General features: G+C 41.5%; 1 protein-coding gene across 1 annotated transcript; it reads right to left on the bottom strand.

Moving 5' to 3' along the window:
* Positions 1-447: 447 nt before the first annotated feature.
* On the bottom strand, positions 448-14,065 carry TMIGD1 (transmembrane and immunoglobulin domain containing 1). Its single transcript, XM_004604998.2, has 5 exons — positions 13,987-14,065; positions 11,485-11,763; positions 7,458-7,739; positions 2,107-2,210; positions 448-492 (listed from the first exon to the last, which is right to left on the bottom strand). The coding sequence occupies exons 1-5, from the start codon at positions 14,063-14,065 to the stop codon at positions 448-450; spliced, it is 789 nt and encodes a 262-aa protein (XP_004605055.2).
* Between the last annotated feature and the right edge of the window lie 13,815 nt (positions 14,066-27,880).

Below are 27,880 nucleotides of genomic sequence, written 5' to 3'. Positions count from 1 at the left end.
AGAATGCTATCACTCTTTTCTACCAACTGCCCACTTGGGGTATGCTGGAGCCAACTGACTCTGAGGCACTCCCCGGAGAAGGCAGTCTTTAGGGTGTGGAATGTGGTTTCCGACCTTGTTGTGAAAGAGAATTCAGCAGTGACTTCCCCCGGGATAGGCGCTCTCAATCACTCACATTGTGTGGCAATAAAATGCTGTCGCACTTAATTGCTTAAAGAGAGCAGGCTTCAGACCAAAGGTATTCCCAGTTCTGGGCAGCTTCCAATCTAGCCTCACCTGTCTCATCTAAGTTGAAGCGAATTCTCCTCCACCCTCCATTCTCTACTGAACTCCTTCACCTTCTAGCACCTCCCATCTGAGGAGCAGGTTGCCTGGGAGGGGCTCCCTGCTTCAAGTCACTCTTCCCCATCTGCTGAGGGAAAAACTGTTGGCCCCAGTCCAGAGTACTTACAGAGCTGTTTCTCTTTGAGGAGATTTTTCCTTTATGCACAGCTAAAAGCAAATACAATAAACAGCAGTGAGTTTTTCTGTTTTTCTAAGGCTTATGCATAAACATTGGGAATGCAATCAAGTGGCTTGAGAGCACTGGTCCAGGTCTTATTTCTTTGGCCATGTGCATCATTTTGATTGAACTTAGGGAATATAGAAATATAAAATCAAGATCCTTCCAGGATTCTTAGACAGTTGAATATTTCTCTCTCTGTCTCTGTCTTTCTCTTTTCCCCTCCCATCCCTCCCTCCCTCCCTCCCTCCCTCCCTCCCTCCCTCCCTCCCTCCCTCCCTCCCTTTCTCCCCTCTCCCTCCCTCCCTCCCTTTCTCCCCCTCCCTCCCTCCTTCCTTCCTTCCTTCCTTCCTTCCTTCCTTCCTTCCTTCCTTCCTTCCTTCCTTCCTTCCTTCCTTCCTTCCTTCTTTCCTTCCTTTCTTCCTTCTTTCTTCCTGTTACACACGGTTCTGCTTATGGCTTACTCCTGGCTCTGCACACAGGGACCACTCCTGTCAATACTCAGGGGACACTACAGGGTGCTAGAGATGGAACCTCACTTGGTCACATGCTAGGCAAGTGACCTATCCATCGTACTATTTCTCTAGCTCCTATTTAAGCTTTTCTTGTTGGAAAATTGGCTTTGGATCAAAATGGAGTGAGTGAATTTCTTCTTGAGAGATACTGTCTTCAATCATTCCCAAGTATCATGTGTTTCAAGGAGAATGTTTCTTCTAAGATGCTGAACTCAGCCTAGGTCACAAGCCCTTTCTCAGACACCATCTGCCATAATTGTTTGTCTTTGGATGTCTTAAGTGGTGAAGTCAAATGCTTAGTATTAATCTATGCAAGTGCATATACTCTGCATTCTGCTTTCCAATGCAGACATCATTCAGGGGCTGGAGCAATAGCACAGCGGGTAGGGCATTTGCCTTGCACGCAGCTGACCCGGGTTCGATTCCCAGCATCCCACATGGTCCCCTGAGCACCGCCAGGGGTAATTCCTGAGTGCAGAGCCAGGAGTAACCCCTGTGCATTTCCAGGTGTGATCCAAAAAGAAAAAAAAAAACCCTTCCCAATGCAGACACCATTCAGCTGGCTGCCAGGCTGTACTCAAAAGTAGAAAAGCAAATACTGTCTTTCCACACTGATCTCTGAAACCAGAGCAGATGTTCTTCTTTATATTGATTTATTATACCAAAGGCACTATGACAACATTAAAGGGAAACTTGAAAGGAAGAAAATTTTGACCACAACCCCCACCCCAGTAGTCCAGCTGCTTTCAGTTGTGTCATGTCTCTATGACTTCTATTGTTTGTATAACTGTGTTCAGAATGTACTTAGAGTTTGTTTTTTTTTGGGGGGGCGGGTGGGGATGGGCATGCAACTCCCCAAACCAACTGGCAACTGGCAGTGATCAAGGGTTATTCCTGACTGAATTCAGGAATCAATCCTTGTGGGTTCAGCGGATGGGATGCTGGGGATCAAATCCTGGTTGACTGCATGCCCTACCCACTGTTCTATCATTAGGTCCCCCATATGACATATTCCCTTGAGTGACTTCCATTGACATGATCATGGCAGAAGATGATTTTATACCCAAATAACTAAAAATATTTATATACCTTCATTATTTTTTTTCTTCTCGCAATGACTCCAAAGCAGATTGTCAGAAAGACCACAACACATGCAGCAATAATAGGTTCATTAGGTATTGTCAAACCTCTATCTGTTGAAAATAGAGACACAGGAAATGAGAACTAGTGTTTCTAGGCTTCTAAGTATGTGCTTCTAATCTGTTCCAACCATAGCGCCATAGTTTATAAGTATCATCCTCTTTTTATAGGGGGGATTCTCCCAAGCAGTGCTCAGGGAGAAAACCATGAATTTTTTTTTTCTTTTTTGCTTTTTGGATCACACCCGGTGATGCATAGAGCATAGGGGTTGCTTCTGGCTCATGCACTGAGAAATTACTCCTGGCAGTGCTCGGGGGACCCTACGGTATGCTGGGAATCGAACCTGGGTCAGCCACGTGCAAGGCAAAATGCTCTACCCACTGTGCTATTGCTCCAGCCCCCAAACCATGCATTTCTGGTAATCAAACCTAAGGTCTCCATGTCCAGTTCTTCGAGCTATCTTCCCAGTCTAGGCATCACCCTCTCAATTAAACCCTCTGCACAATCTCCCAAGTAAGCATTATTATGTCCCTCTTATAATCAAGGCCAAGAGGTTTGTTGACTTGCCCAAAGTTAAAGAATTAGGAATTGGCAGACACTTTTGAACCCATTGCATTGTGGAAAGATTCTTATGTTGTCATATGATATTCCCCTGAAAACAGTCCAACCATTTGCATTGTTTTTCATCCATAATTTTTGCCCTGAAGAAAGTAGAAGCAAACTGAAGTGAACATTGTTGCTGCTCTTGTGTTTGTCTATTCCTACCCTTTGAAAAGCCCAAAATATATTAGGAGGTTTCTCAAATGGTAAAAGTGAGGATAAAGGTTTTGTTTACTTGGGGGCCCCACCTGGTAAAGCTCAAGGATCACTCCTGGGACTGCTCAGGTGATCATATGTAGTGCTGGGGATCAAACCGGGATTGACTGTGTGCAAGGCGAGTGCCTTACTAGCCCCTGTACTGTCTCTCTGGCCCAAGGAAAATAAACAAGTTCTAATGGTTTGGTGAACCACAGATGGTGGTGCTGAGGGCTTACTCCTGACTCTGTACTCAAGAATCACTCTTAGTACGGCTTATGAGGTGGCAGAGATTGAATCCCAGTTGACAGTATGCAAGGCAATCACCTTCCTTGCTATATTATCTCTTTGGTCTGAGGATAAAGATTTCAGCAGCAAGAAGAGATTAAAAGGAGAGAGGGCTTGGGTTCTCCAAGCCATCAGAACCTTTTACTTATACTGAGGAAGTATCCTAAGCAGGTGACAAGACATTATAGAAAATGGATGCATTATGCCTCTAGGAAGTACTCAGTGTCAGCTGTCCCAACCCTCACAAAGATTGTCATGTCTCTCTGTGTGTGACATGTAAGTACTGCATCTACTTCTAACATGGACGAGGAAGAGAATGTCAGCAACTCTGACAGCCTGTATATGGAAACTCAGACATCAGCCATCTAAGACACAGTGAAACACTATACAGAAGGGGCAAGAGAGATAGTCCAGAAGTTAAGGCACTTGCCACATGTGGCTAACCCTGGTATGGCCCTCTGCACATCTTGTCCCTGAGTGCAGAGCCAAGAGTAAGTCCAGCTGGGTGTAGTCCAACAATCCCTCCTCACACACACATACACAAAAATTCTATAACTAGAACCACAGAGATAACTCAACAGGCTGGGCACATACTCTGCATTGAGAAAGCCTGCATTCTGTCCTTGGGACTACATGATCCTCTGAGCACTGCCAGGAGTGACCCTGAGCACAAATCTGGGAGTAACTCCTAAGCACTGCTGATTATGGCCCCAAACCCAAAAATGAATAAGTAGATAAATATAAATTTTTTCAAAAATCCACAAAGCATTCGAGACCTGAAGAAGAAAGCATAGCCACTAAAATATAAAAATTAAGTGGCAAAGTTAATCAAGAGAAATATTTAAGACATCTATGAATGTAACGCTGCATACTCTATAACACTACTGCTTACTAATAACACAATTTCAAAAGTAAAAACCAAATTAATAACAAACTATAAGAAATTTTAAAAGGTACGCAAGTTATATAAGTCCTTTTATACTAAAAATGTTATAGCAAAAAATATATATACTTAACATGCTTTGTTTTAACAAGCCATTTAATAAGACATGGGATGAAACTGTCAAAAGTAAAGTTACTTAAAGGCAATAGGTATTTGAAATGCCCTAGTTAAGCCCCAGCGACCACCACAGGCCCAAGAGGGGGGTCCTGTTCTGACTACTATCACATTGTAGGGATTTATAGGAAGTAAACAGCCTCAATTGAGATAATAATTGATATTTTCTCAACAAATACTTCATTTTAGCTAGTGACCATCTTTGCAAGAACCTGAGAACTTGGCCGCTTCCTGCTTTCACACTCCAGTGGGGTGACATTAAAGGAAAAAAATCTACCATAAAGATATGTATTACATGGGGCAGGAGTGATAGTACAGCAGGTAAGGTGTTTACCTTGCACATGGCCGACCCAGGTTTGATCCCAGGCATCCCATATGGTACCCGAGCCCTCCTAGGAATGATTCTTGAGCTTAGAATTAGGATTAAACCCTGAGTGCCTCCAATGTGGCCCCCAAACAAAACAAAAGCCCAACCAAACAAACAAAAATAGGCATGTATTATAAGGGACAGAGTCAGGAGAATGCATCTGAGGAGTGTGGGGAAAAGAGGAAAGAAAGAGGTGGTGTGGATAAATCCAAATTCAAAGCCCAGATCTTCTATAGCTAGGCATTATGAAATAATGTTTAGCTTCTGTGATTGTACAGCATTCTAAGAAATTTACCTCTAATTGTTTTATTCTCCACCATTTTCCATCTCCACATAATCTTAGGGAGTAAATTGATTAAGTCTTATTTACTCTTGTTTTCTTTTGGCTGTTGCTAGAAATTATCCTCATGAGGGAATGGACTATACCAATTTCTCTAAAGAAACTCTGTCCACTGAGTCTTTTCTTAAGGCCTGACTCTAATTTCCAGCCTAGGGCATAACTATGGACCTTCAGTTTACTGGGGCCCTGTTAACTTGCAGAGCCAGGGAGATATGTCAAAAATAGATGGCAATGGTGGTGGTGTTGGGGACACAAAGGAGCCTAAGCAGTAGTCAACCGGTTGAGTGTTTGCCTATACACGACTCTGGGTTCCATCCCTGAGCGTCCCATCTGGTCTTTGCCAGGTATGATCCTTGATCACAAAGCCAGGAGTAAACCCTGAACACTGTTGGGTGTGACTCAAAACCAAAGCCCAAAACAAACAAAACAAACTAACTTACTAAACTAAACAAATGGGAAGCAAAGGTGAGACGATTAAGAGAGATCAGAATCTCTTCACAAGTTGAAATATTTTAACCATGCGGAGTGATTTGAAGTCACATACGACAATTTTCACTGCATAAACAAGCAGAAATAAATAATTCTCTTATTTTGGACTCCAGGTTTCTGTTGAACGTGATCATTGGCAAATTTAACTGCATTTCCCCCCTTGTCCCGTTTCACTCCCTGATTCCTAGCCGGCCCTGGTATTTCCTTCCCCCTGTTTGCCCCCATATACATTATGGCAAAATCTCAACATGTAAATCAACATCTTGTGCTTGAGAAAAGATTTGTGGTATTTCCAGCTTTGCATGGCCTCATTTAGAAACTACCCCCACTGAGCTGTGAAGCTGGGAGAGAGGCTGGTGGCAGGTCTGGCATTTAGCCTGAGCACCAGCCGCAGAATGCTAATGCTACGAAGGCAGCCAATAGCCAGGGAAGTAATAAAACAGGAATAACTGAGCAAAACAAGTTGGTTTGGAAGAGCTCCACCCAAAACAGGATTCTGCCCATCTAAAACCAATTTGCCAACCTTGCTATACAAGCTGTATGTTTTTTTATGTGACATAGAGCAATTATGAGCCCTTCCTAACCTACAGGGATGATATCCTTCCTTAATCTCCATGTGTGGTCTGTAGAGCCAGACAGAAAGGCATGACCTGAGGCCCCATCAACCATGGTTTTGTGGTCCTGGGATGCTGAGCAGCACAGCTTCAGCGTGGAGCCCTTTTCGATTACACAAGTGCTTAGGTTTGTCAGAATTTGTGGATTGGCTTTTCAAGCAAGCATCCCTCAGGCATGCTGTTGCTGCTTTGCAGGATCAATTATCACACATGCCAATAATCACAGCAATGGGCAATCAGCCAGCAGTAACTCTTCCTCCCCACCAGACAGTCTGCTGGTATACCAGAATGCCGGGTAGGGAGTAAATAAGAAGGCTACGGTCACATCAGTCCAACACCTGTGGAAGGGGGTAGTTGGCTTCCTAGGGACTGGCAAGAAGGAAGATGAATCGGCACAGAGAGAAGCAAATGATAAAGGAGTAATGAATGTTCTTACAAGCCTTAGGAGTCTCAGCTTATTTGGCTGTTCCTAGCACACTGGCCTCAAACCAGGAAGTATGCACATGAACAATTTTTTCTCTTTTGCTTCTGCTACACTAGGTAGCTTACTTTTTCATTTTTGTGTGAGTGAGAAATAGGAGGAGGAAAATGTTTGGCATGTGATTTGTTCCTATCATGCAGAAATGATCGAAGCAGCATGAAGTAAAGAGAAAGATCCCATTCCTTCCTTGTTCCCCACTTCCCATTCTGATTAATGGTAGGTTTCAGTTTCAGAATTAAGAGCAAGTTTGGGGGGCTGGAGCAATAGCACAGCGGGTAGGGCGTTTGCCTTGTACGCGGCCGATGCGGGTTCGATTCCCAGCATCCATATGGTCCCCTGAGCACCGCCAGGAGTCATTCCTGAGTGCAGAGCCAGGAGTAACCCCTGTGCATCGCCAGGTGTGACCCAAAAGGCAAAAAAAAAAAAAAAAAAAAGAGCAAGTTTGGAAATCCATTTTTCTTAACTATCTGAGGATTTTTTTTTCTCTGTATGTTTCTGAATTTCTTCTGTCAGTGGGCTGTAAACGCAACAGTCCAGTTTTTACAAATCTTGTTGTACAGGAGTATTTGTGGAAATATTCCTTCCTAAAAGTCAACCAGAATTGTCTTCTATGTCACTTGGTTCTAAAAAAGAACATTTTCTTTAAAATATATGATATATCTTACATATACCTGTATCCTATATGATATAGACAGAATTCTCTAAAAAGAAATGATTAGAATTCTCAGTGGAAATCTTCAGTGAGGATAATTCCCCCCAAGAAAATATTAGCTACTGATTATAATTGTCATCATCATTTGTGGTCAATAAAAATATTTATTAAGATTCTGGATTTTGCACTGTGCTTGATATTACATAAAAAGAGTTACCTTTAACAATGAGGTAAAAGTCCTTGGTATTTGTTGTATTCAGAGGTGACTGTGCAACACAGGTATAGGTTCCATTGTCAGATTTCTTAACTCTGCTGATTGTCAGCTGAAGAGAATCACTCGTCTGTTGAACATGGTGATGGTTTTTCTCTAAATTCAGGATGCTGCCATTTCTGTACCATGTCATCTGAGCTTGGGGATTGGACTTCACCATGCAAACCAGTTGCACTCCATTGCCTTCCTCAGTTGTGTACAAGTCATCTCCACTTAGGAGAGGAGAAACTGCAAGACTCAAGCATTTAGGTTTAATCAGCAGGTAAGCCATAGTTCATCACCAGCGTTAAAGATTTAACATCAGTAGTCACTCATTATTTAACAAAAATTTATTTTATATTTGACACACTGTTGTATGCCAAGTGCTAGACTAGAAATTGGGGGTCAATAATTATCAATATCATACTTCAAACCTTCTACAAGTTTTGTTTTTTAGGACACACTGGGCTGTGCTCAGGGCTACTCCTGGTTCTGTGCTAAGAGATCACTCCCGGGTGTATGCAGGAGAACTTATGTTATGCCAGAGCCAAATTGGGGTCAGTTACATGGAAGGTCATCTCTGGCTCCCCTTAAGGAATTCTTAATGTAGTAAATAAGACAAACCCTAAAACGTGTGTGTGTGTTGTGTGTGTGTGTCTGTGTAATGAATCTGTATCAAGTAGACTATTTGCACCTGAGTATAAGAGCCTTGAGTCTGCTCTCTGAGAGTTAATAATAAATCACCCATACTTGTGTTGGATTAAATGGTATAATATTAAGAAAGCAGGCATTAATATTAGCCCTAATCTCATCTACACCATCTACCCAATCCCAAGAAAGGTATTTAACACTTAAGATCTTTGTTTCTTCATCTAAAAATGAGCTAATACCCACTCAAGTTTTTTGGAAAGATGACAGGAGATAATGACTGGCAGACTTGACCGAAAAGTTAGCTACCATTATTGTCATCATGGATGTGGCAGTTTCAAGGGCTCCTCCTAATTTTGCATTTTATCTGACCACATTTTCCATGACCACAGATTGACCAGCGCATAATTGTATTTTTCTCAGTGCTCCTCTACAAACCATGTCCTTCTCCAAGAAGGCGTTCTCTGGTATTGATGGAAGGTAAGCATGACTGCTCTCTACCCTCTCATTTCGCTATCAAATCATCTCTTTACTCTATTCTATCCCCGATGAGGGTAGATTATCTTCACCAAATAATCCTCACCCCCATGCAGGCCTTCCCATCTCTGGGGGGAGGAATGGTTGTGAGGACCTGCTCCTCAACTCAATGATCCTTCCGTTCTGTAGCCAAGGTGTAGACTTTCATTACGAGTCAAGTAATAAAATGATTTAAAAATGGGCAGTTAGGAAAGAGATAGAAATAAGGATAGAAGGGGAAAGAAGCATCTCTAATCTGCACACTGAATAATTAGATCCTGAGTGGGCTGTGCTATTAATAACTCTCTTCGAAGAATGACATTTTGTTGCTTTTCAGAATGAACTTGGATTTTTAAGTCTCCACATCCAATTAGGACTCTATATGATATTTAAATATGTGGGAAGCTGCTAGAATTGAGAATATAATTGCCAATATAAAGTCACTCTGGCAGATATGTTCTACTAGTTATTAATTTTATTGTTGTTGTTTGTTTTGGGGTTATGACCAGGCTTATTCTGGCTCTGTACTCAAGGATCACTCCTAGCAGGGCTTTGGAGACCAGATGGATGCCCAGGATTGAACACAATTCAGCAATGTACAAGGTACTGTACTATTTCTCTAGCTCCTAGTTGTTAATTTTTATTTAACTCTTAGAAGAAAAATTGGGGTGTACTCTCAATTAGTTTTCAGGGGGTCCAGGGCCCCATTGGTGGTTCTTGGTCAACCTGGAAGATTTTGCCAAAAAGAGAGTCTTAATTTATACTTGGGTCTTATTTTATGCTTTCAGCATTAATAATATATGAAAGAGCCTATTTCTTCATACTCATCCCCTCAACCCCCCCAAAAGTTTATTATCAAGTTTTCATTTAGTTCTTGATCTGTTATTTTTGTATTATTATTGTCTTGGAGCCACACCAGGTGGTACTTGGGAGACCTCCTGGACCTGTGCTCAGGGTTTGCTCCTGGCCAGACTGGAGGATAATACTGTACTGGGCATGGAATTCAGACCTAATTCATGCAAAGCATTTGTTCAGTTCGTTGAACTCTATTTTAGCAATAATATTTCTTTAGGATGATCCATGATATTTTTAGCACCGAGCCTGGCAAGCTACCCGTGGCATATTCGATATGCCAAAAACAGTGACAACAAATCTCACAATAGAGATGTTACTGGTGCCGCTGGAGCAAATCCATGAACCATGGGATGACAGTACAACAGTACAACAGTTCATTAGCTCATTTTAACACATCAGCTAATGAGTTTGTTAGTTATTATCACTTTGAATCACTGAGCTGCTTGGCTATGTGTGTGTGTTTAGCAACAATAATGTTTAGGAAGTTGTTATAAAGGTAATTTTTAAGGGGTTCAGGCTGGAAAATAGAAATTTATTTCCTTAAGTCATTAAAGTTTTTGTTATTGATAGTTTTTCCATTTCTCTCTTTAGATAGTACAATGAAATAAGCACTGAAATAGGAGTCCTGGGGAATTTGTGTTCTGGTTATGATGATCTGGGCCTTCAGTTCTCTCACCTATTATTTTATTATAAGTACAACACCTCCAAGGTCCCCCTATAGTAGAAGTAGCCAACAGAAAATTGCTAGAAATCACATTTTATCAACACACAGAAAACATAACAGGAAGTTCCTTTGGCAGGGAACAGTCGAATGATTCACCGTGAGCACTCAAGCTGTAGGATGCCAGTATTTTCTGGAGGGTGGATTCCTTAGTATCTTCCCCACCCTCTTATCTTAACATCAGTGGCATCATTTTTTCACAGGAAAGTTTGCTGAGCTCATTGGAGTCAAATAGCTTTAACTTTTTATTACTATGTTCCAAGTCCAGAGCTGATTCAAACAAACAACACCCCATCATCATCCTACCTCATATCACCTCACATCACACTGTCCACACCTCCCTCTTGTAGATTCAGTTTTCCACACAGATTTCCTACTTGGTATTACTTGAAGGACCACCATCTTTGCATAGGGACAATAATAATGGCTTATCAGTACCTGGAACCCTATCATTGAAGAGCCTCTTCAGCTTAAATGTGACATTGAAAAAAGCCCCAAGGAATATTTTAACCCCCAAGTAGGGGGTAAAAGTAATTAATATAGTTGGTAGTGCACTTGTCTTGCATGCAGCCAACCTGGATTCAGCCCCTGGCATCCCATATAGTCCCTTGAGCACTCTAGGAGTTACTCCAGAACCAGAGGTAACCCTTGAGCACCGCCAGATGTGGTCCCAAAACAACAACAACAAATTTCTAAGTAGAACATAAAATCTAACAACCATAAAGGGAAAAAAACTATAACTTTAAATTCTTAACATTTCCAAAAATACATAAATAAATACTTAACATTTATATATGATTCAGAGTCTATAAAAATTAATCGAAGAAATACATCCTACTACAAATGAGAAAAAGATTAATTTCTTAATGTACAAAGCCCTTATCCAAATCATTAAGAAAATGACAGATATCCCAAAAGAAAAGCAGAAAAGGATAAACATATTTCTCAGAAAAGAAATATGAACAGTTAATACATTCATGAAAAGGTGAACACCCTTACTTCCAACTAAGAAAACAAGAGTAACATTTTAAATCAAATTGGCATAATATATAGTTTAAGGCTACTGAGTGCTCGTGAAGATGAGGTGAAATGGACAATTTGCTATTTTGTAAGGGAGCATGAGTAAGGTAATTGGGCAATACCAAACAGATATTAAGACAAACATACTCTTTAGACCCCGATTTCAACTATCAGCTAATGTAGTACAGCAGATAACATAGACAAACCAGCAGTAAGTTGCTTCCCCTCACTCACAAATGACATTCAGCATCACTGAGATGGACATCGACTGGTTACTCTGAAGCTTGCAGGTAAAGGTGACGCCATTGTCATCTTCAGTGATGGAAGAGACACAGACCGAGCTGGAGTTGATCTTGTTCTCAGATTTCAAATCCACTTCCCCTTCTTCTCTGTACCAGAGAAGTTCTTCATCTCTGGTGTGGTTTTGAACGGCACATTTTAAAGATTCGTTGAAGCCAATCCTAGTGTCCAGAAAATAGTTCTCAGTTTTATTGTTCACAGTTAGTACAGAACCTGGGAGTAAAATAGAAAATAAACATAGAAGAAGCTTTAAATTCTCATCAATAGAAGACTAAATCACATCAATGCAACAAAACACTCTGCAACAATTAAAGTCATATTGTGTTATATGATCTTTGCTAACAAGAGAAAAGATAAACAAGTATAATGGTTGTTATTATTAGGATTTGGTACATCCAGCAGCACTCACGGTCTACTTCTGGCATATGCCTTAACCCCAGTACTATCTCTGGCTCCAGTTTGGGAAATCTTTAAAAACATACTGACTCCCAGGTATTGTGATTAATTGACTTGAATTCAGCATGGGCTGAATTAGGTTTTTAAAAGTCTCCCAGGAAATTATAATGTTCAGTGAACTTTGTGAACCCCTGTGTTAGAAAGAGTATAGATATCACCTCATTTACACACATATATGTGCATATGTTAATGCATGTATATTGTGCCAGGGATTGAATACAGAATCTCACACACTACCCTACCATGAGCCATATCCTAGTCCCTCCATAAACACATCTGTGAGGAAAAGTCTTGGGGAATATACTAATTACATATATACACATATGTAGTAAAATGTGGGGAAATAATTCCTAGACCCAATCTAACTACTTTAAAGCATTGTAAATAGTGTAGTGGGGAAATACAAAAGAAAAAGGATTAGCAAAATAAATATATATTTAAGACATAACATTTGGAGAGTGGCAGAATATAACTAATGATAACTATATATATATGTTAAATATTCATAGACAAAAGTTGAAATAAACTTTTCTGATTCCTTGATAAGATTAGGGACACTTTTTTCCCCCTTGTTTACATCTAGTGATGCTAAGGGGTTACTCCTGGTTTTGCACTCAGGAATACTTCTGGCAGTGCTCAGGGGACCATATTGGATGCTGGGCTTGAATCTAGGTGGACCCCTTGCAAGACAAGAGCCCTCTCACTGTACTATCTCTCTGGCCCCCTGTATTTCTGTTTTCTTTCTTTGTTCGTTGTTTTGGCCACATTTCCTTGTTCTTAGGGGCTTCTCCTGGTTTGTTGCTCACGGGTCACTCCCAGAGGAATTGAAGAGACCATGAGGTGTCAGGGATCAAACTCAGGGCCTCCCACATGCAAGGTCAAGTGCTCTATCACAGAGCTTCATTCTTGGCTCTGTCCAGTATTTATGATGTTTCAGTATTACTTTGGCTATGGAGGGAAATAAAAGATGCTTAAGCAGTTGTTTTGGCCCTGGAGATATCAAAGCATATCCAGTGGTCCAGTAAATTCCTGACACCCTGGACCCTGAGTAGCACCACATCCTGGGACCTGCTAATGGAACTTCTGGCCTGGTAGGATGAGAATTCCTGGGAGGGGCGCCTGGTCTCTAAGCACTGCTTTGGAGGGCCTGCTTCCCAAATGTATATACTTATTTTTAATAGCACTGCACTGTCATCCTGTTGTTCATTGATTTTCTCGAGCGGGCACCAGTAATGTCTCCATTGTGAGACTTGTTACTGTTTCTGACATATCGAATACGCCATGGGGAGCTTGCCATGCTCTGCCATGCGGGCGGGATACTCTTGGTAGCTTGCCAGGCTCGCCGAGAGGGGCAGAGGAATCAAACCTGAGTCGGCCGCGTACAAGGCAAATGCCCTACCCGCTGTGCTATTGCTACAGCCCATACCACCCTGAATGCACCCGATCTCATCTGATTTATTTTTAATAAATAATATGTATATTTAATATATTATATATGCATTATATGATATATATAAATATATATTCTCCCCCACAATGCTGGGGGAGAAATATATATTTATATATAAATATGCAGCTTTGGGATTAGGATACATGACCTGACTCCAGATTTAATTTCCAGCACCATATGACCTCTCAAGTATGAGCATCAGTGGGTGTGGTTCTGGAGGTCCCCAAGCACTGCCGGGGTGCTGGAGTAATCCCTGGCATTGCACAGCACTAGTACTGAACCATCTGACCTTGTTGGCTGGGTATTTCTGGATTGACCCCTGGCCTCCTGAGCACTACTTGATATGTATGGAGCCCTCTCCTCTCCATTTTTCTTCCTTTAATCCTTTAATATGTCATCCATTCTCTTTGCCATCCCCACTATAAAGTCATTCCAATTTGGATAGTAGAGTGTTCCCACTGCACTCTGACCATTTTGTAGTCTGTACATTTTCTTTACTTAAAACGAGGTCAGAAAGAATATGAACTTACTAATGATCACATGTGGCAGGGAAAAAATCACTAGAAGACACCAGTGCACTCCCACGAAGCCGCTGCTCTTCCAGGCCATCTTGGACAAGTTTGAGTCTGGTCTGCCAGGGAGAAAGGAGAGCAGTTGGTCCTGCACTTTGGTCTCGGCTGAGTTTATGAACTTTCCTTCTGTTCATAAACTTTCCATTTAAAATAAAGTCCCAGTTGAGTCATCCCAGCTCTAACGGTACTACTTCTAGTTTTAAATTAATCCTTCTCTGACTACTAAGATCAAAGTACTTTCAGTAATAAGGGACTTTCTTTGAAACAAAAAGGGAATCGAAGTGAATAGGATGTAAGGTAAGTAGCTGTAAGACAACCTGGAAGAAGATAAAACCATCTTCCCTAGAGGAACTGGTAAAATGTCCTTTTAGCAGAAAGAAATGAAACTTAATTCATTTTCAGACAGTCCCTGTAGAACAAAGTAATTCTCTTTGGAAGTTTTCCTTTGTCATTTTTGCTTAGTTGCTCTCAGAGTTTTTTGGAGACTATTCCAAATGCCATAAATTTACATGTTTTGTCCCGGGGAATAGAAATTTTTTCACTTGCAACCCCTGTTTGCCTGAGAAATGCAACATGGGCATGCACTTCCAGAAACACCTCAAATTCATTATGCATTTGAGTTTGAACTAATTTTGGTTGTCATACCGCCAGTGTTGTCAGTGTTTTTTGCCATTTCCAGGTCTTTCACGATCCTTATATACATGACCCCATTTGGGTTGTGACCCATAGTTTAAGAAGCTAGGCTTGGGCTGGAGTGCTAGAATAGCAGGGTAGGAAATTTGCCTTGCATGCAGCCAACCTGGTTCAATTTCCAATACCCCAGATGGTCCTCTGAGCCCTACCAGGAGTGATCTCTGAGTAGAGCCAGGAGAAGTGAGCCCTGAGCACCGCCAGGTGTGAGCCAAAAACAACAACAAAAAAGCAAATAAAAAACTACAGAAGAAAAGACTTAATTATAACATGGGCCTCTGTTCTTAAACCATGTTGATCTCAGCTATCTCCCCCATCCTTCCACCACTTTACCCCTAACATTACTCCTTCCCCAACACCCCATTTGTTCTATATCACAGTCATCCCATTCGTCGATTTAGTCGAGCAGGCACCAGTAACATCTCTATTACACTCCGCCCTGAGATTTTATTTATTTATTTTTTTGAGTATTATTTTTTTAATTGAATCACCATGTGGAAAGTTACAAAGCTTTCAGGTTTAAGTCTCAGTTATACAATGCTCAAACACCCATCCCTTCACCAGTGCACATATTCCATCACCAAGAATCACAGTATACCTCCCCCCCCACCTCCCCAGCCCCCCACCCCGCCTATGTAGCTGATAAATTTCACTTTACTTTCATTTTACTTTAATTACATTCATTTTTTAAACAAAAAACTCACTATTATTGTTTGGAGTTTCTCCCCCCAAAGTCGGACCTGCTGAAAAGGAAGCATTTGATAATTTGTTTTCCATTGCTGAGAATGAAGAGATATGAGGTTGAGCGGCTGTAAAAGCAGCCGCGCGGTTTTCCGCCCTGAGATTTTAGCAGCCTCTCCTTACTCATCTTTCCCAATGATTAGAGGCACTTTCAGGGTCAGGGGAATGAGACCTATCGTTACTGTTTTTGGCATATTGAATACGCCACGGGTTGCTTGCCAGGCTCTGCCTGTGTGGGTGGGATACTCTGGGTAGCTGCCCGGGCTCTCTGAGAGGTATGTATATTTCTGTTACTGTATTTTGGATATGAATATGCCACGGGGAGTTTGCCAGACTCTTCTGAGCGGGCAATAGACTCTCAGTAGCTTGTCAGGTTCTCCAAGAGGGAGAGCTAGGCTATTAGATGTCTAGCTATTATTTGTTCTACACATAATAAATAATAAAGATCTATTCTCTCCCTTCTTCTACACTTTTGCTGCTGCCATTGGTCTCCCTGGATATTCTTCATTTCCATCTAGGAAAAAAATGTAACCATTACTTCCCTGTAACAGTTCTGCTATGAATATAGTAGAAAGACATATAAAAGGTTTTCTATACAACAGGCACTTTGAGAAACATTTTCCATACATTATTTCAGTCTTAAACTCCTAAAAATGTCTCTTGAAGCTGTTTCTCAAAGTTTAGAGGGCCTGAGCAATAATAGTACAGTGGGCAGGGTGTTTGCCTTGCACACAGCCAACCTGGGTTTGATCCCTGGCATCCCATATCACCACCAGGAATAATTCCTGAGTGCAGAGCCAGGAGTAACTCCTGAGCCTCATTGAGTGTGATTAAAAAAGTAAAAATAAATAAATAAACAAAAAAAAGCTTAGAGATAATATGTAATTTTCCCCAAATTCCAAATTCAGTAAATTTCAGCTTTAGTATTTGAATCTAGGACTCCCTAAATCATTCTCTTTAACCCTCCTGCCTAAATGAACAGCTTTTCCTTTAAGAAGCTGCTGTTAATCCCTTCCAGTCCCTAGCCACTCCACAGACCTTAGCAACTTGGAGTTTGCACCCCTTAACACAAATATTTACTTCCAAGATTTTGAACAGACCTACACATCTTTCTTCCCCTCTCCCAAGCCTGTCCAGACAGGAACAAGTTTCATTTCTGACAGACTCACCCTTTGTGACTGGCAAGCCTGCATCAATTTTTCCAACAGGAGGTGATTCGTTCTCCAATTGGATCTTTTGTAACTTTAAAATGGTGCCCAAGAGATTTCTATCACATCATTGTAACAGTGATTTCAGAATCTGGTCATTCATGGAGTTTTCTCAATCATGTTCATTATAGATGCTCAATAAAAACTAAGTGTGTATACTGCTTGGCAAGTCCCATCCTACCCTGTTCAGGAGGAGGTTTGCTCTTTTTTATGATTTTTCAACATAAAATCCTCCCCTTTGGTCCATTTTAAAATTCCATGATTTTCTTCTTCCTATATTAGATAAAGTCTTGTGTCTTACCTGCTAAACTCTGAAAGGCAGACTTCTTGATCAATTGTTCGTCAGGTCCTTGATCTGACTCTGAATCCTTTTCCTGTTACATTCTTTATAATGCTTGAGTTTGAATGCTTTATGACAGTAGGGTGAAGTAAATAAGATATATTGGGTTCAAAGTCTTTCTCTTTATGGATTCTTAAAGAAACGAGTAATTAGGAAAGACATCTTCTTAAGATCAAGCATTTATAAGCTTCTAAGTTACTAGGTGGGGCCAGATACAAGTGACGGGGATATGATTGTTCCAAGAAAACTTGACCTTGAACAAAAATTTGTAGCTCATCTCAGCAAACATGATTAATGTCCAAGTTTGATGATTGTGCTTTTATCATTTAACAATCCGAGAGGTTGGGTGAGACAGGTCTGGGGGAACTTTTATTCTCACAGCAGCGAAAACATTGGAAGACTATATACAACTTAAATAAGGCTGGAAAAATGTTTCTTACCACTGGTAACCCAAGCCTATTTGATAAGCTGTACCAAGCTAGACATAACAGGAGAAAATTCTAGCCCTTTGAGGCACTTACTAGATTTGAGAAATCCTTGCATTATACTTTAAAGAATGATCAATAAAGGATATTTTACTGATAATATGTATTTATAGTGTGATTACAATGCATTTTATCTAGAAACTAAACATCAATAAACTTACATGATTTTCCATTCATATAAATAAAATAGGATGTTTATTGTTTTAACACACTGGGTAACCATACCAGATATCTGGTTCTTAAAAGTTGTGTGACTTCAAAAGATTAGTTAACCGAGAAACTGGGCATATTGATTAAAGGAAGGTCATACTGGTGTTAGAATATGGAATTCCTGAGACAGTATTATGAAGAACTTTGCAAATCACAGTGTTTAAAGTTTCAAACATTTTTTTTAAAAAGGAGCTCCAAATGTTACACGATGCAGGTCCCAGAGAGAATGATTGTAGCTGGTAATAATGAACACATTCCATTTTCAAGTCCAGCTGGTGTTGACCTTTTTCAGCCAACTCCCTTTAAAGTTCTGATACTGAAAACAGGACTAAGTGTTGTTATGCTAAGGGAAAGACCTCCAGATTTTCTGAATTCAGAAAGACTTCCTCCAACCCGTTGTAATGAAGACATCTGTGAGTTGGCAGGCAAAAAAAAAAAAAAAGAGCGAGCGAGCGAGCGAGCGAGAGAGAGAGAGAGAGAGAGAGAGAGAGAGAGAGAGAGAGAGAGAGAGAGAGAGAGAGAGAGCGCTCTATGTGCAAAAATGCTGCCTGACGTGGTGGACAGCTGGTCAGGAGTGACTCCATACCTGTATCACATGGTGGGCGGATCCGCTGGCCTCATTTCTGATCCCATCACAACAGGGTCAAGCATAGCATTTCAAATACAGGGAGAGCAATAACAGGAACTTCAGAAGACTCCACTGTTGTAGATGTCACTTCATTAAGATGACAGATAAACTAAACAGTCATGACTATTTCTAGAAGGGGAGAATGAAGAATGAGCTCAAAGGAAAACAAATAAGGTTCCGTTCAGTTACTGTAACATTCTGGATGCTTAATTGCTAACTTTGTTTAGCTATTAGAGGTATTGGTAGCTCTCAGGAATATTGTTTTAACAGTTGAAAATAAAAGAATCTTGCAAACTTAAAAAAAAAGTTTGTGTGTGGGGGCACCAGAGACAAACTGGGAGGGCATTTGCCTTGCAATCTGCCCACGGAGGTCCCATCCTCCACACCTCAAATACGGTCCCCCAGGCACTTCCAGGAGTAATTTCTGAGTGCACAGCCAGGAGTAATCCCTGAGCATTGTCAGATGTGGCCCCACAACAAAACAAAACAAAAATGAGGAAATCACAAGGAAAATACATTTACAGGACTGTACTGTATTTATCTATACCATAACTTTACATCATCTTTTTAGCAGAAAGTCCATACAAGAATGAACCCAGGCAGCTCAAATTTCAGTTGCTCAGTCAGTGGTGCAACCACACAGAAAACTCTTCATTAGCAGTATTTTTATTCTTATCAATATAGGTTTGCCCAAAGTTAGTAAACATCCTCTCTATAGAAATGTTTCATTAAGCTATAAGAGTAGTTCCTACTGGTTCAGTTGCAAGAGCCACCTAAGTAGCTTTTGAATGGATTCCTTTGATGGAAAGAGCAGTGCATTTTTCTATATTCATTTTAAAATAAATTAAGCAATGATTTCATATACTGGTTCTGGGTTACTTCAAACTTTGGCTGCCAAGTGATTTATTTAAAGATGATTTCAGAATCAGGGAGGTGGGTGCTGGACAGATAGCACTGGAGTTAAGATACTTAACTCGCATGTTACTTACTTAGGTTAGAATCCCCAGTACCCCATATGGTTCCCTGAAAACCACTAGGAGTGATCACTGAGTGCAGAGCCAGGAGTGAGCCCTGGGCACTCCAGGGTGTGGCCCCCAAATAAAATAAAACAGAAAAGATGATCTCAAAAAACATAGTAAAGAAGTAAGATAAGAAATGAAACAAGACAAAGAACTTGTTGAGTAGTTTGTAGCCGTGGGCCACTGAAGATCTTTTGACAAGCTGTGAGAAGTACACCTAGGAGTCAGTTTGGAATGAAGATTGGGCATTTATCTACCAACTTTGGCTAAAGGACACTCTTGAAAGTACTGACTGCCCAGGACTCCAGTGGCCCCTGGAAGGCAAAAGTACTCTCTAAGTCTTCCAGAATGCCTAGGAACTGTTTGCAAGTGACTTCAAGGCAGGCCAGGAAAGGAGGGTAAGGTGCTAACATTAATGACTACAAATGGCTTTTTGTAGTCATTACAGACAAAATATCGATTATTTAGTTTGTTTTGAGGTCATACATCAGTACTCAGGGGCTACTTCTTGTCCTGTGCTCAGTCAGGAGAAATCCCTGTTGGTTTTTCGGTGATCATATGTATTCAAATTGAGGTTGGCCACCTACAAGACAAGCTCCTTACCTCCTGTACTATCTCTCTGGCCCAGTTCCATGTTTTTAAGGGAGAGAGTAGAGTTGTAGTTATGTAGGAGAATGTCTTCATGCTCAAGGATTAAGTATTATAATGATTACAACTAACTTTTAGATGATTTGAAAAATCAAATAAATATACACTAAAAGCAAGCTCAGCAAGATATTAATGTTCACTCTATTAATACACATTACTTGAATAATAGTAGATAGATACTATAATATTATTTCAACTTTTGGGGTATGTTTTCTTTGATAATATATTGGGGGGGAGTATTTGGCAGGGTTTTTGAGTATCTACTAGCTGCTTCCTAGTCTAAACACTGGGGGGTTGATCATGTCATCCAAGTCTATATGGCATCTTTGTTGTGAATTTTTGTCTTCTCAAATCACTCTGCTACTATCTGTGAAAAATAGTCTCCAGAATGATATCAACCTGTAAGATCTACAAGAGGAACGATCACCCAGAACTCCACACCATACAGAGATGAGCAAAACACAGCTTCTAGTCTTTGAGGGTTTTGTTTTTGTTTGGTTGGTTTTTGAATCATAACTGGCTATGCTCAGGGCTCACTCCTGGCTCTGTACTCAGGGAGCACCCTGGCACAGCTCCGGTAATATCAACATGCCAGACAAGCATCTTACCCACTGTACTATCCCTCTGGTCCCATCATCAGGAGTCTTAATTCTTTTTTTGTTTGTTTCTTGGGCCACACCAGGTGATGCTCAGAGGTTACTCCTGGCTCTGCTCTCAGGGATCACTCCTGGCAGGTCACAGGGATCATATTGAGTTACAGGGATTGAACCTGGGTTGGCTGCACACAAGGCAAACGCCCTACCTGCTATACTATTGCTCCAGCTCCAAGAATGTTAATTATGGGGTTGGGGGAAGCTAAGGGCCCTGAGACAGGAGAGTACACTCAGCAGTGGGAAGGAATATCAGAGTTAAAAATGAAATCATGGTGCCCCTTCTGGAGAGTCAAAGAAGTGACATAATTTGACAAAGGTCCAAGTCCCTGAACTTCCTTTGTTCTAGAATTGACAGAGAAAGGAAACCATTTCCTATAAATAGTTAAACCTAGAAGTTAACCATTAAGGCTAAGTAGTTTTGCTGGTTGGACTATTAACAAAAGTCCAATATTCCACATCTCCTACATGGAAGTCGGGTCCAGAGGGAGAAAAGAGAGGCAGCCTTGAGTGAGAGAATTCCTGGCAGTCGAAACCAATCACCTTCACATCAGGGTCACATACCTCCGGACAGAGGGGTTACATGAGCAGGCAACCATGGCCTTTTGTTTTAGATGAATATAAGCCCACAGTTGGGGAATTTCCAAGTCCCTTTCCACTGTCAATTCTAATGAGACAAAGAAGCCTGTCTTTAAGACTTCCCAAGTGAAACACACTGTGATTCAGGAATCTCACCTCGACAACCAGGTACTATGAGTTTAAGAATTGATGCGGGTGATGATGCTTAAAGTCCCTTAGTGAGGAAGAGTCTGGATTATGCTTAGAGTCTACTGCAAGAAACACTGGCAGAAGGAAGGAAGGAGGAAGGGAGGAAGAGGATAAATGGGAAGGAGGGGGGGGGAGGATGCCAACTCAGACGTAAAATCGGGTGTTCTGCCTGGAAGGTATGAGCCTAGGGCTGCCCTGTGGGAGATTGGCTCTGAGAAAGCACAGGCTCACAGTACTTGCTGTTGGGACGGGGGCAGGAGGGGAGGATAAAGAACAAGGAAGGGAAACAAGCCACCCAACCACAGGAAGCTGGACCATAGCACAGAGGACCCTTGACTGGTGCCACCCCAAAAGTCTGGGCTGAGGCTTCATGGCTGCTGTCACCAAGCTTATTGTGACAGAGGCAGCAGCAAATGACTGACGGGTCATAGGCCAGTGAGGTTCCCTGGAAATGTCCTCGAGAATTTTGTAAGCTCAACTATGTCCGTTCCAGCTTAATAATAATAGAGTGATTCTGGAAGCAGTGTAGGAGTCCCTACACTGAATTCTAAGTCACTGTATCACTGTCATCCCTTTGCTCATCGATTTGCTCGAGCGGGTACCAGTAATGTCTCCATTGTGAGACTTGTTACTATTTTTGGCATATAGCACAGCAGGTAGGGCATTTGCCTTGCACGCGGATAACCCGGGTTCGAATTCTAAGTCACCACTTAGAATTCAATGGTGTTCAACAAACAGCTTAAAAATTGGTCCTGGTGGGCTGGAGCGATAGTACAGCAGGTAGGGCATTTGCCTTGCACGCGGCCGACCTAGGTTCCCATTTGGTCCCCCAAGCACTTTCAGGAGTTATTCCTGAGTGCAGAGTAAGGAGTAACCCCTGAGCATCACTGGGTATGACCCAAAAAGAAGAAAAAGAAAAATTGGTCCTGGAACTTCAGAACTTCCACTCTTAAACAGTGATCAATGCTTTTTAAATTTCCTATTCTTCAAAATAATTTCTTCCTTGAAAAAATGAAAAATCAAATCTTAGTCCAAGGGGGCAGTGGAAAAGTACATGCCTCTTGTGTGTGTTTGAGACCCTGAATTTGATCCCTGGCATCTCTCTCTCTCTCTCTCTCTCTCTCTCTCTCTCTCTCTCTCTCTCTCTCTCTCTCACACACACACACACACACACACGAATCAGGCCTAAATAAAGACCTGAAAGACAACATCCTCTACTTACTATGCAGTAAAAACCATCCTCTGAAAGACAATATTCTTTACATACCATTTGGCAGAAATCATCTTACCCTCCACAACTTACCTATTTGAAAACCCAGAATTCCTCTGATCTAGTGTACTTTTTCTTTTTTTTTTCCCTTTCCCTTGCCTCTTGGAACCCACCAGTGAGCTGAAGGACCAGAACATTTCTTCCCACGTTCACAATTTTATTTTTATTATAGTTTAGGTAGTAGGGTTACAGTGTTTAAGTTACATTGGTATACTTTGGGGGTGGGGACACACCTGATGGTGCTCAGAGTTTACTCCTGGCTCTGTGCTCAGGGATCACTCCTGGCAGAGTTTGGGGGATTTGTTTGATCAAAACTGAAGTGGCAAGGTAGGGGTGGGGAACAGTATGAGAGGAAAATGCCTTAACCCTTGTACTTTGCTACTGGCCCCTGTAGCACTGTAGCATTGTTATCCCGTTGTTCATCGATTTGCTCGAGCGGGCACCAGTAACATCTCCATTGTGAGACTTGTTGTTACTGTTTTGGGCATATCGAAGATGTAGCTTGCCAGGCTCTGCCATGCGGGTGGGATACTTTCGGTAGCTTGCTGGGCTCTCCGAGAGGGGGTGGAGGAATCAAACCCGGGTTGGCCGTGTGCAAGGCAAATGCCTTATCTGCTGTGCTATCGTTCTAGCCCACTGGCCCCTGTACACTTTAAAAACTGTTATTATTACTATTATTATAATTTCTACAGAACTGGTTTGATGTTACCTTTGAGAGTGGCCACTAGAGGTCCTTTCGCCTCTGGAGACTGATTCTGAAGGTAAAGTTTACTTGGGGCTAGAGAAGCTACTTTCTTGAGCCATCTGGGTGTGTCTCTACAGGTTACCAGTATTACTGGTATAATCTGTATCAAGTAGTGGGGGATGAAGGGAGCCTTGTGAGGCAGCAACATAGATTCAGAATAAAAGGATTTCTTCAGTTGATAATGCTCAATACCATTATCAAGCTCAAAAGAAGTTTTTGGATCTACCTCCTCATACAAAAGGAAAAAATATATATGCAGGATATTTCACCACTTGCAATCATCAAGCGAACATCCAGTTTCCATTTGAGGATGATTGGGCTTGAAGGGCAGATTTATAGGGAGTTAATTAAACTTCCTCTGGAGACCCTCATTTGTACAAGCCTTTCTAAAGGCCCTGACCTTTATACAAAGCTGGAATTTTCTATTCTTTTCTTAAAGAAGTCCCCACACATTATATGAACATCAAATTCTCTACAGCCTGGATCGAGTACTGTCTTGGGATATAAGACTAGAAGTAGGATAGAGGGGCAGGAAAGATAGTGAAGGAGTTAAGGCACTTGCTTGCAAGAGGGGACCCCGGTTCAATTCCTGGCACCACATATGGCCCCTGAGCACTGCCAGGAGTGATCCCTGGCTACAGAGCCAGGAGTAAGCCCTAAACACAGTTCAGTGTGGCCCAATCTGTACCCCCCTGCCCCTCCCAAGAAAAATACCAAAAAACAACAAAGAACCAGGATACAGGATTTCAGAGAGGAAAGAGGTGGATAGTAGGGAGCGTTTCAAAGGGAAATCACCCTGAAGAGGTTGTCTTGTTATGAGGAAGAGATTTATCCAGGTGCCAAGGATCAAGCTGTCACTTGGTCACCTGAAAAGCTGTAACCAGGGGGGCACCAGAAGGAGGAAGCTTCTCCTTTTGCCTGCTCTGAGCTTCGGCTGATCCCCAGGAGTTTGCCAAATCTCCAGGGGCAGAGCTGATCACTGACAGGCTTGTAGCATCCTGTTGGCTGCTTTCTGAATAAACAAATGGTCTTGCCAACCATTGTGTAGATTTTTGGGAAAAAAAAAAAAGAAAGACGGAAACAAGTCAAAAACTAAACACTCCAGTTCTCCGGTTCGAGAATTCCTGTAAGTATGATGAGCCAATGACCTTTATAAAGGAATCAGAAACCAGGGTTGAAAGAACAATGTCTTTCTTTGGGGTGAGACGGAGATTCTGTAATCAAATCCAAAGCTCTTATCTACAACTTCAAAAACAGCTGCATTATAGATCTAGGAGGTTCCCCCACCACCACCCCTTTACTTACTCTTTGAAAGAAAACCATGCTGGAAGCCTGTAGTCAGTAACAAACTGAAACTGGATTGCATCTGCCCTTGTTTCTATTCAATTCTACCTTCAATGATTTTAATTGAGATCTTGAAACCAGCCAATGGGAGTATTTCCACTCTGGCTCTCCTCTCTGGGAAGAATTGTTGGCCTCTCCCTCTAGTCTCTGGTAGCCAACCTTGTATACTTTCCCCTTAACAGTCATCCTGAAAGTCAACATCCTCCTTGCTCTGTCGTGCTAATATTCTTTGTGTTTTCCTACTGATTATTTCCTGACCCCAGACAGTGATCTCTCTCTTTCCCTCTCCCTTTCTCTCTTTAGGTCACCTGTTCTCTCCTGTATATCCTGAGGACCTCAAAGCCTCAGGGATGAAGTAACTATTTATGAAAGCTTTTGATGCAAGAGGCAGGTCAGGACAGCAGATTACCTTGGTTCTCTGTAAGCCATCATCAAGGACATATCAACACAGCACTATCCTAAGGAAACCCTGTTCATGTTCGGTGGAGCTCTCAGCCCTTCAGTTCTTACTGGTGTACTTGCTGTTTCCTGGCACACCAAAAAATGTGAGGTGAACATCTTTATGTCTAATAAACAGAAGTAGCAAAAAAAAGTAAGAATGGATGTCATTTCTACATCTAAAATACTGAAATGTAAAAAAAAAAACATGACATGGAAACATTAGGGAGGAGACGGGCCTTCTTTATACTAGGTTCTCCTATAACAGTCTTTGTTTGGGAGATATCTTTTGTCCTAAAATTTGAGATGCAAGATTGATCCCAACAAACATAAGCAATCACTCAAGGAAATGTAATTAGTATCTTATAGACTATGTTATTAATTAATATATTATATGTATATATATAGCACTTTAGCACTGTTGTCCCGTTGTTCATTGATTTGCTCAAATGCGCACCAGTAACATCTCCACTGTGAGACTTGTTGTTACTGTTTTTGGCATATTGAATAGGCCATGGGTAGCTTGCCAGGCTCTGCCATGCGGGCAGGATATATATATATATATATGTACATATATATACATATATATATACATAAAAACCTACATATATATTATCCAAGTATGAAGATTCTAGATGGGAAAGGGAGAGAAGGGAGAGGGAAGGGAAAGAAAGTGGAAAAAAGAAACTTTTAAAAAAAATCAAATAGGGCAGAAGAGATAGTACAATAGGTATGGCAATTGCCTTGTACATTGCTGACCTGGGTTTGGTCCTTAGTACCACATTTGGTCCCCTGAGCACCACTATGAGTGATCCCTGAGACCAAAGCCAGGAGTAATCCCTGAGACCACTGGTATAAAATTACAAAAGAAAATCAAATAGCATAGTAGGTATTTTTCAGGAAAAGTCTCTCTTTCCCATTTTCTTTTTACCCCTTTCCCATTTCTAAATCCCCTTTCCAAGACAACTCTTTTAAGACCTTTAGCTGTTTTCTCTAATAATATCCTTCATAAGCATATCTTTAACCAGTACGCTTATTAGCAGAACAAAGAGTGCAGTGACTTCATTTTGTTTATTTTGTATCTGTTGCTTCATTGCCTGGAACAGTGCTTGGCACATCAGAAATATTTGTTAAGAAAATATCATCATTTCTTGATGTATCCATGGACCTCTAGCTGTGAGAGATAACAATCCAGTGGAGTGATACTAACTTATCACTTAAGAAATACCTTAAGAAAAACCTTAATTTCTATTAAGGTTTATGCAACATATTTCCTCATCAATATAGGTATTTCATCAGCTTTATAATTCGAAGTAATGCCTGCACTCCTTCATTTCTTGTTCCACAACTACAGATAACATCTTTGGATTCTGGTGTCAGAGTCTTGGTTTCAGTGCAGGTTTGCCAGAGTAGAGAATCCACTCCCTCTCTGCTCCACACTGAACCTCCCATACTTTGGAATCTCTAAGTGGCCCTCTGCCTAATTTGGGAAAATATACTTTAAAAACAGTCCCCTGGAGAGTAAGTGGGTTTTGAACTAGAGGGATTGTTGGGCCAAACAAACTAAAATTAGTTTAGCTCAAAAGCATCGGGGAAAAAAATCAACAATCCAGAATTTTGATGGTAGGTCATAATTTGTTGAGAAATTTCCTTTACCCTATAGTGAATTCTGGCCTTTCCATTAAGAAGTTTTTGAACTTTTGAAATTAGAGCCTAGGGACTAGAATGATAGTACAGTGGGTAGGGAGCTTGCCCTGGTGCTGCCGATTTAGGTTGAAATCCCTGGCACCTCATAAGATCCCCTGAGCCCTCGAGGTGTGATCTCTGAGCTAAAGCCAGGAGTTAATCCTTGAATACTACTGGGTCGTGGCATAAAAATCTTAAAGAAAGAAAGAAAGAAAGAAAGAAAGAAAGAAAAGAAAGAAAGAAAGAAAGAAAGAAAGGAAAAGAAAGAAAGAAAGAAAGAAAAGAGAAGAAAGAAAGAAAGAAAGAAGGGAGGGGAGGGAGGGAGGGAGGGAGGGAGGAAAAAAGGAAGGAAGGAAGGAAGGAAGGAAGGAAGGAAGGAAGGAAGGAAGGAAGGAAGGAAGGAAGGAAGGAAGGAAAGAAAGAGAAAGAAGGAAGGAAGGAAGAAGGAAAGAAAGGGAAGGAAGGAAGGAAGGAAGGAAGGAAGGAAGGAAGGAAGGAAGGAAGGAAGGAAGGAAGGAAGGAAGAAGGGAAGAAGGAAGAAGGAAAGAAAGGGAAGGAAGGAAGGAGGGGAAGGAAGGAAGGAGAGGAAGGAAGGAAGGAAGGAAGGAAGGAAGGAAGGAAGGAAGGAAGGAAGGAAGGAAGGAAGGAAGGAAGGAAGGGAAAGAAATGGAGGCTAGAGAGATAGTACTGGGGTTAAAGTGCTTGCCTTGCATGAGATTGATTCAGGTTCAATCTTTGGTGCAGATTTGATCCCTAAGCATTTGCCCTGTGCAGCCCTGGAGGCCCCCAAGAACTGATAAGTGGTCCTGGTGGTCTCCATACCCTAGGCCCCAAGGAGTGTAGCATCCTCAGCCCTAGCACTGAACTACCTTCCTGGTGGGTATTGCCAGGAGCTTCTCCCCACTCCTAGCTCCAGTTCCCTTGAGTACTAAGAGTTAGAGACATAGCTCAATGATATGGGAGGACAGAGTTAAATTCCCCT

This window comes from Sorex araneus, chromosome 3 (genome assembly GCF_027595985.1).
Source record: "Sorex araneus isolate mSorAra2 chromosome 3, mSorAra2.pri, whole genome shotgun sequence".
Taxonomy (NCBI): Eukaryota; Metazoa; Chordata; class Mammalia; order Eulipotyphla; family Soricidae; genus Sorex; species Sorex araneus.
The sequence above is the reverse complement of the archived record's forward strand: the minus strand, read 5'-3'. Positions and strand labels throughout refer to the sequence as shown.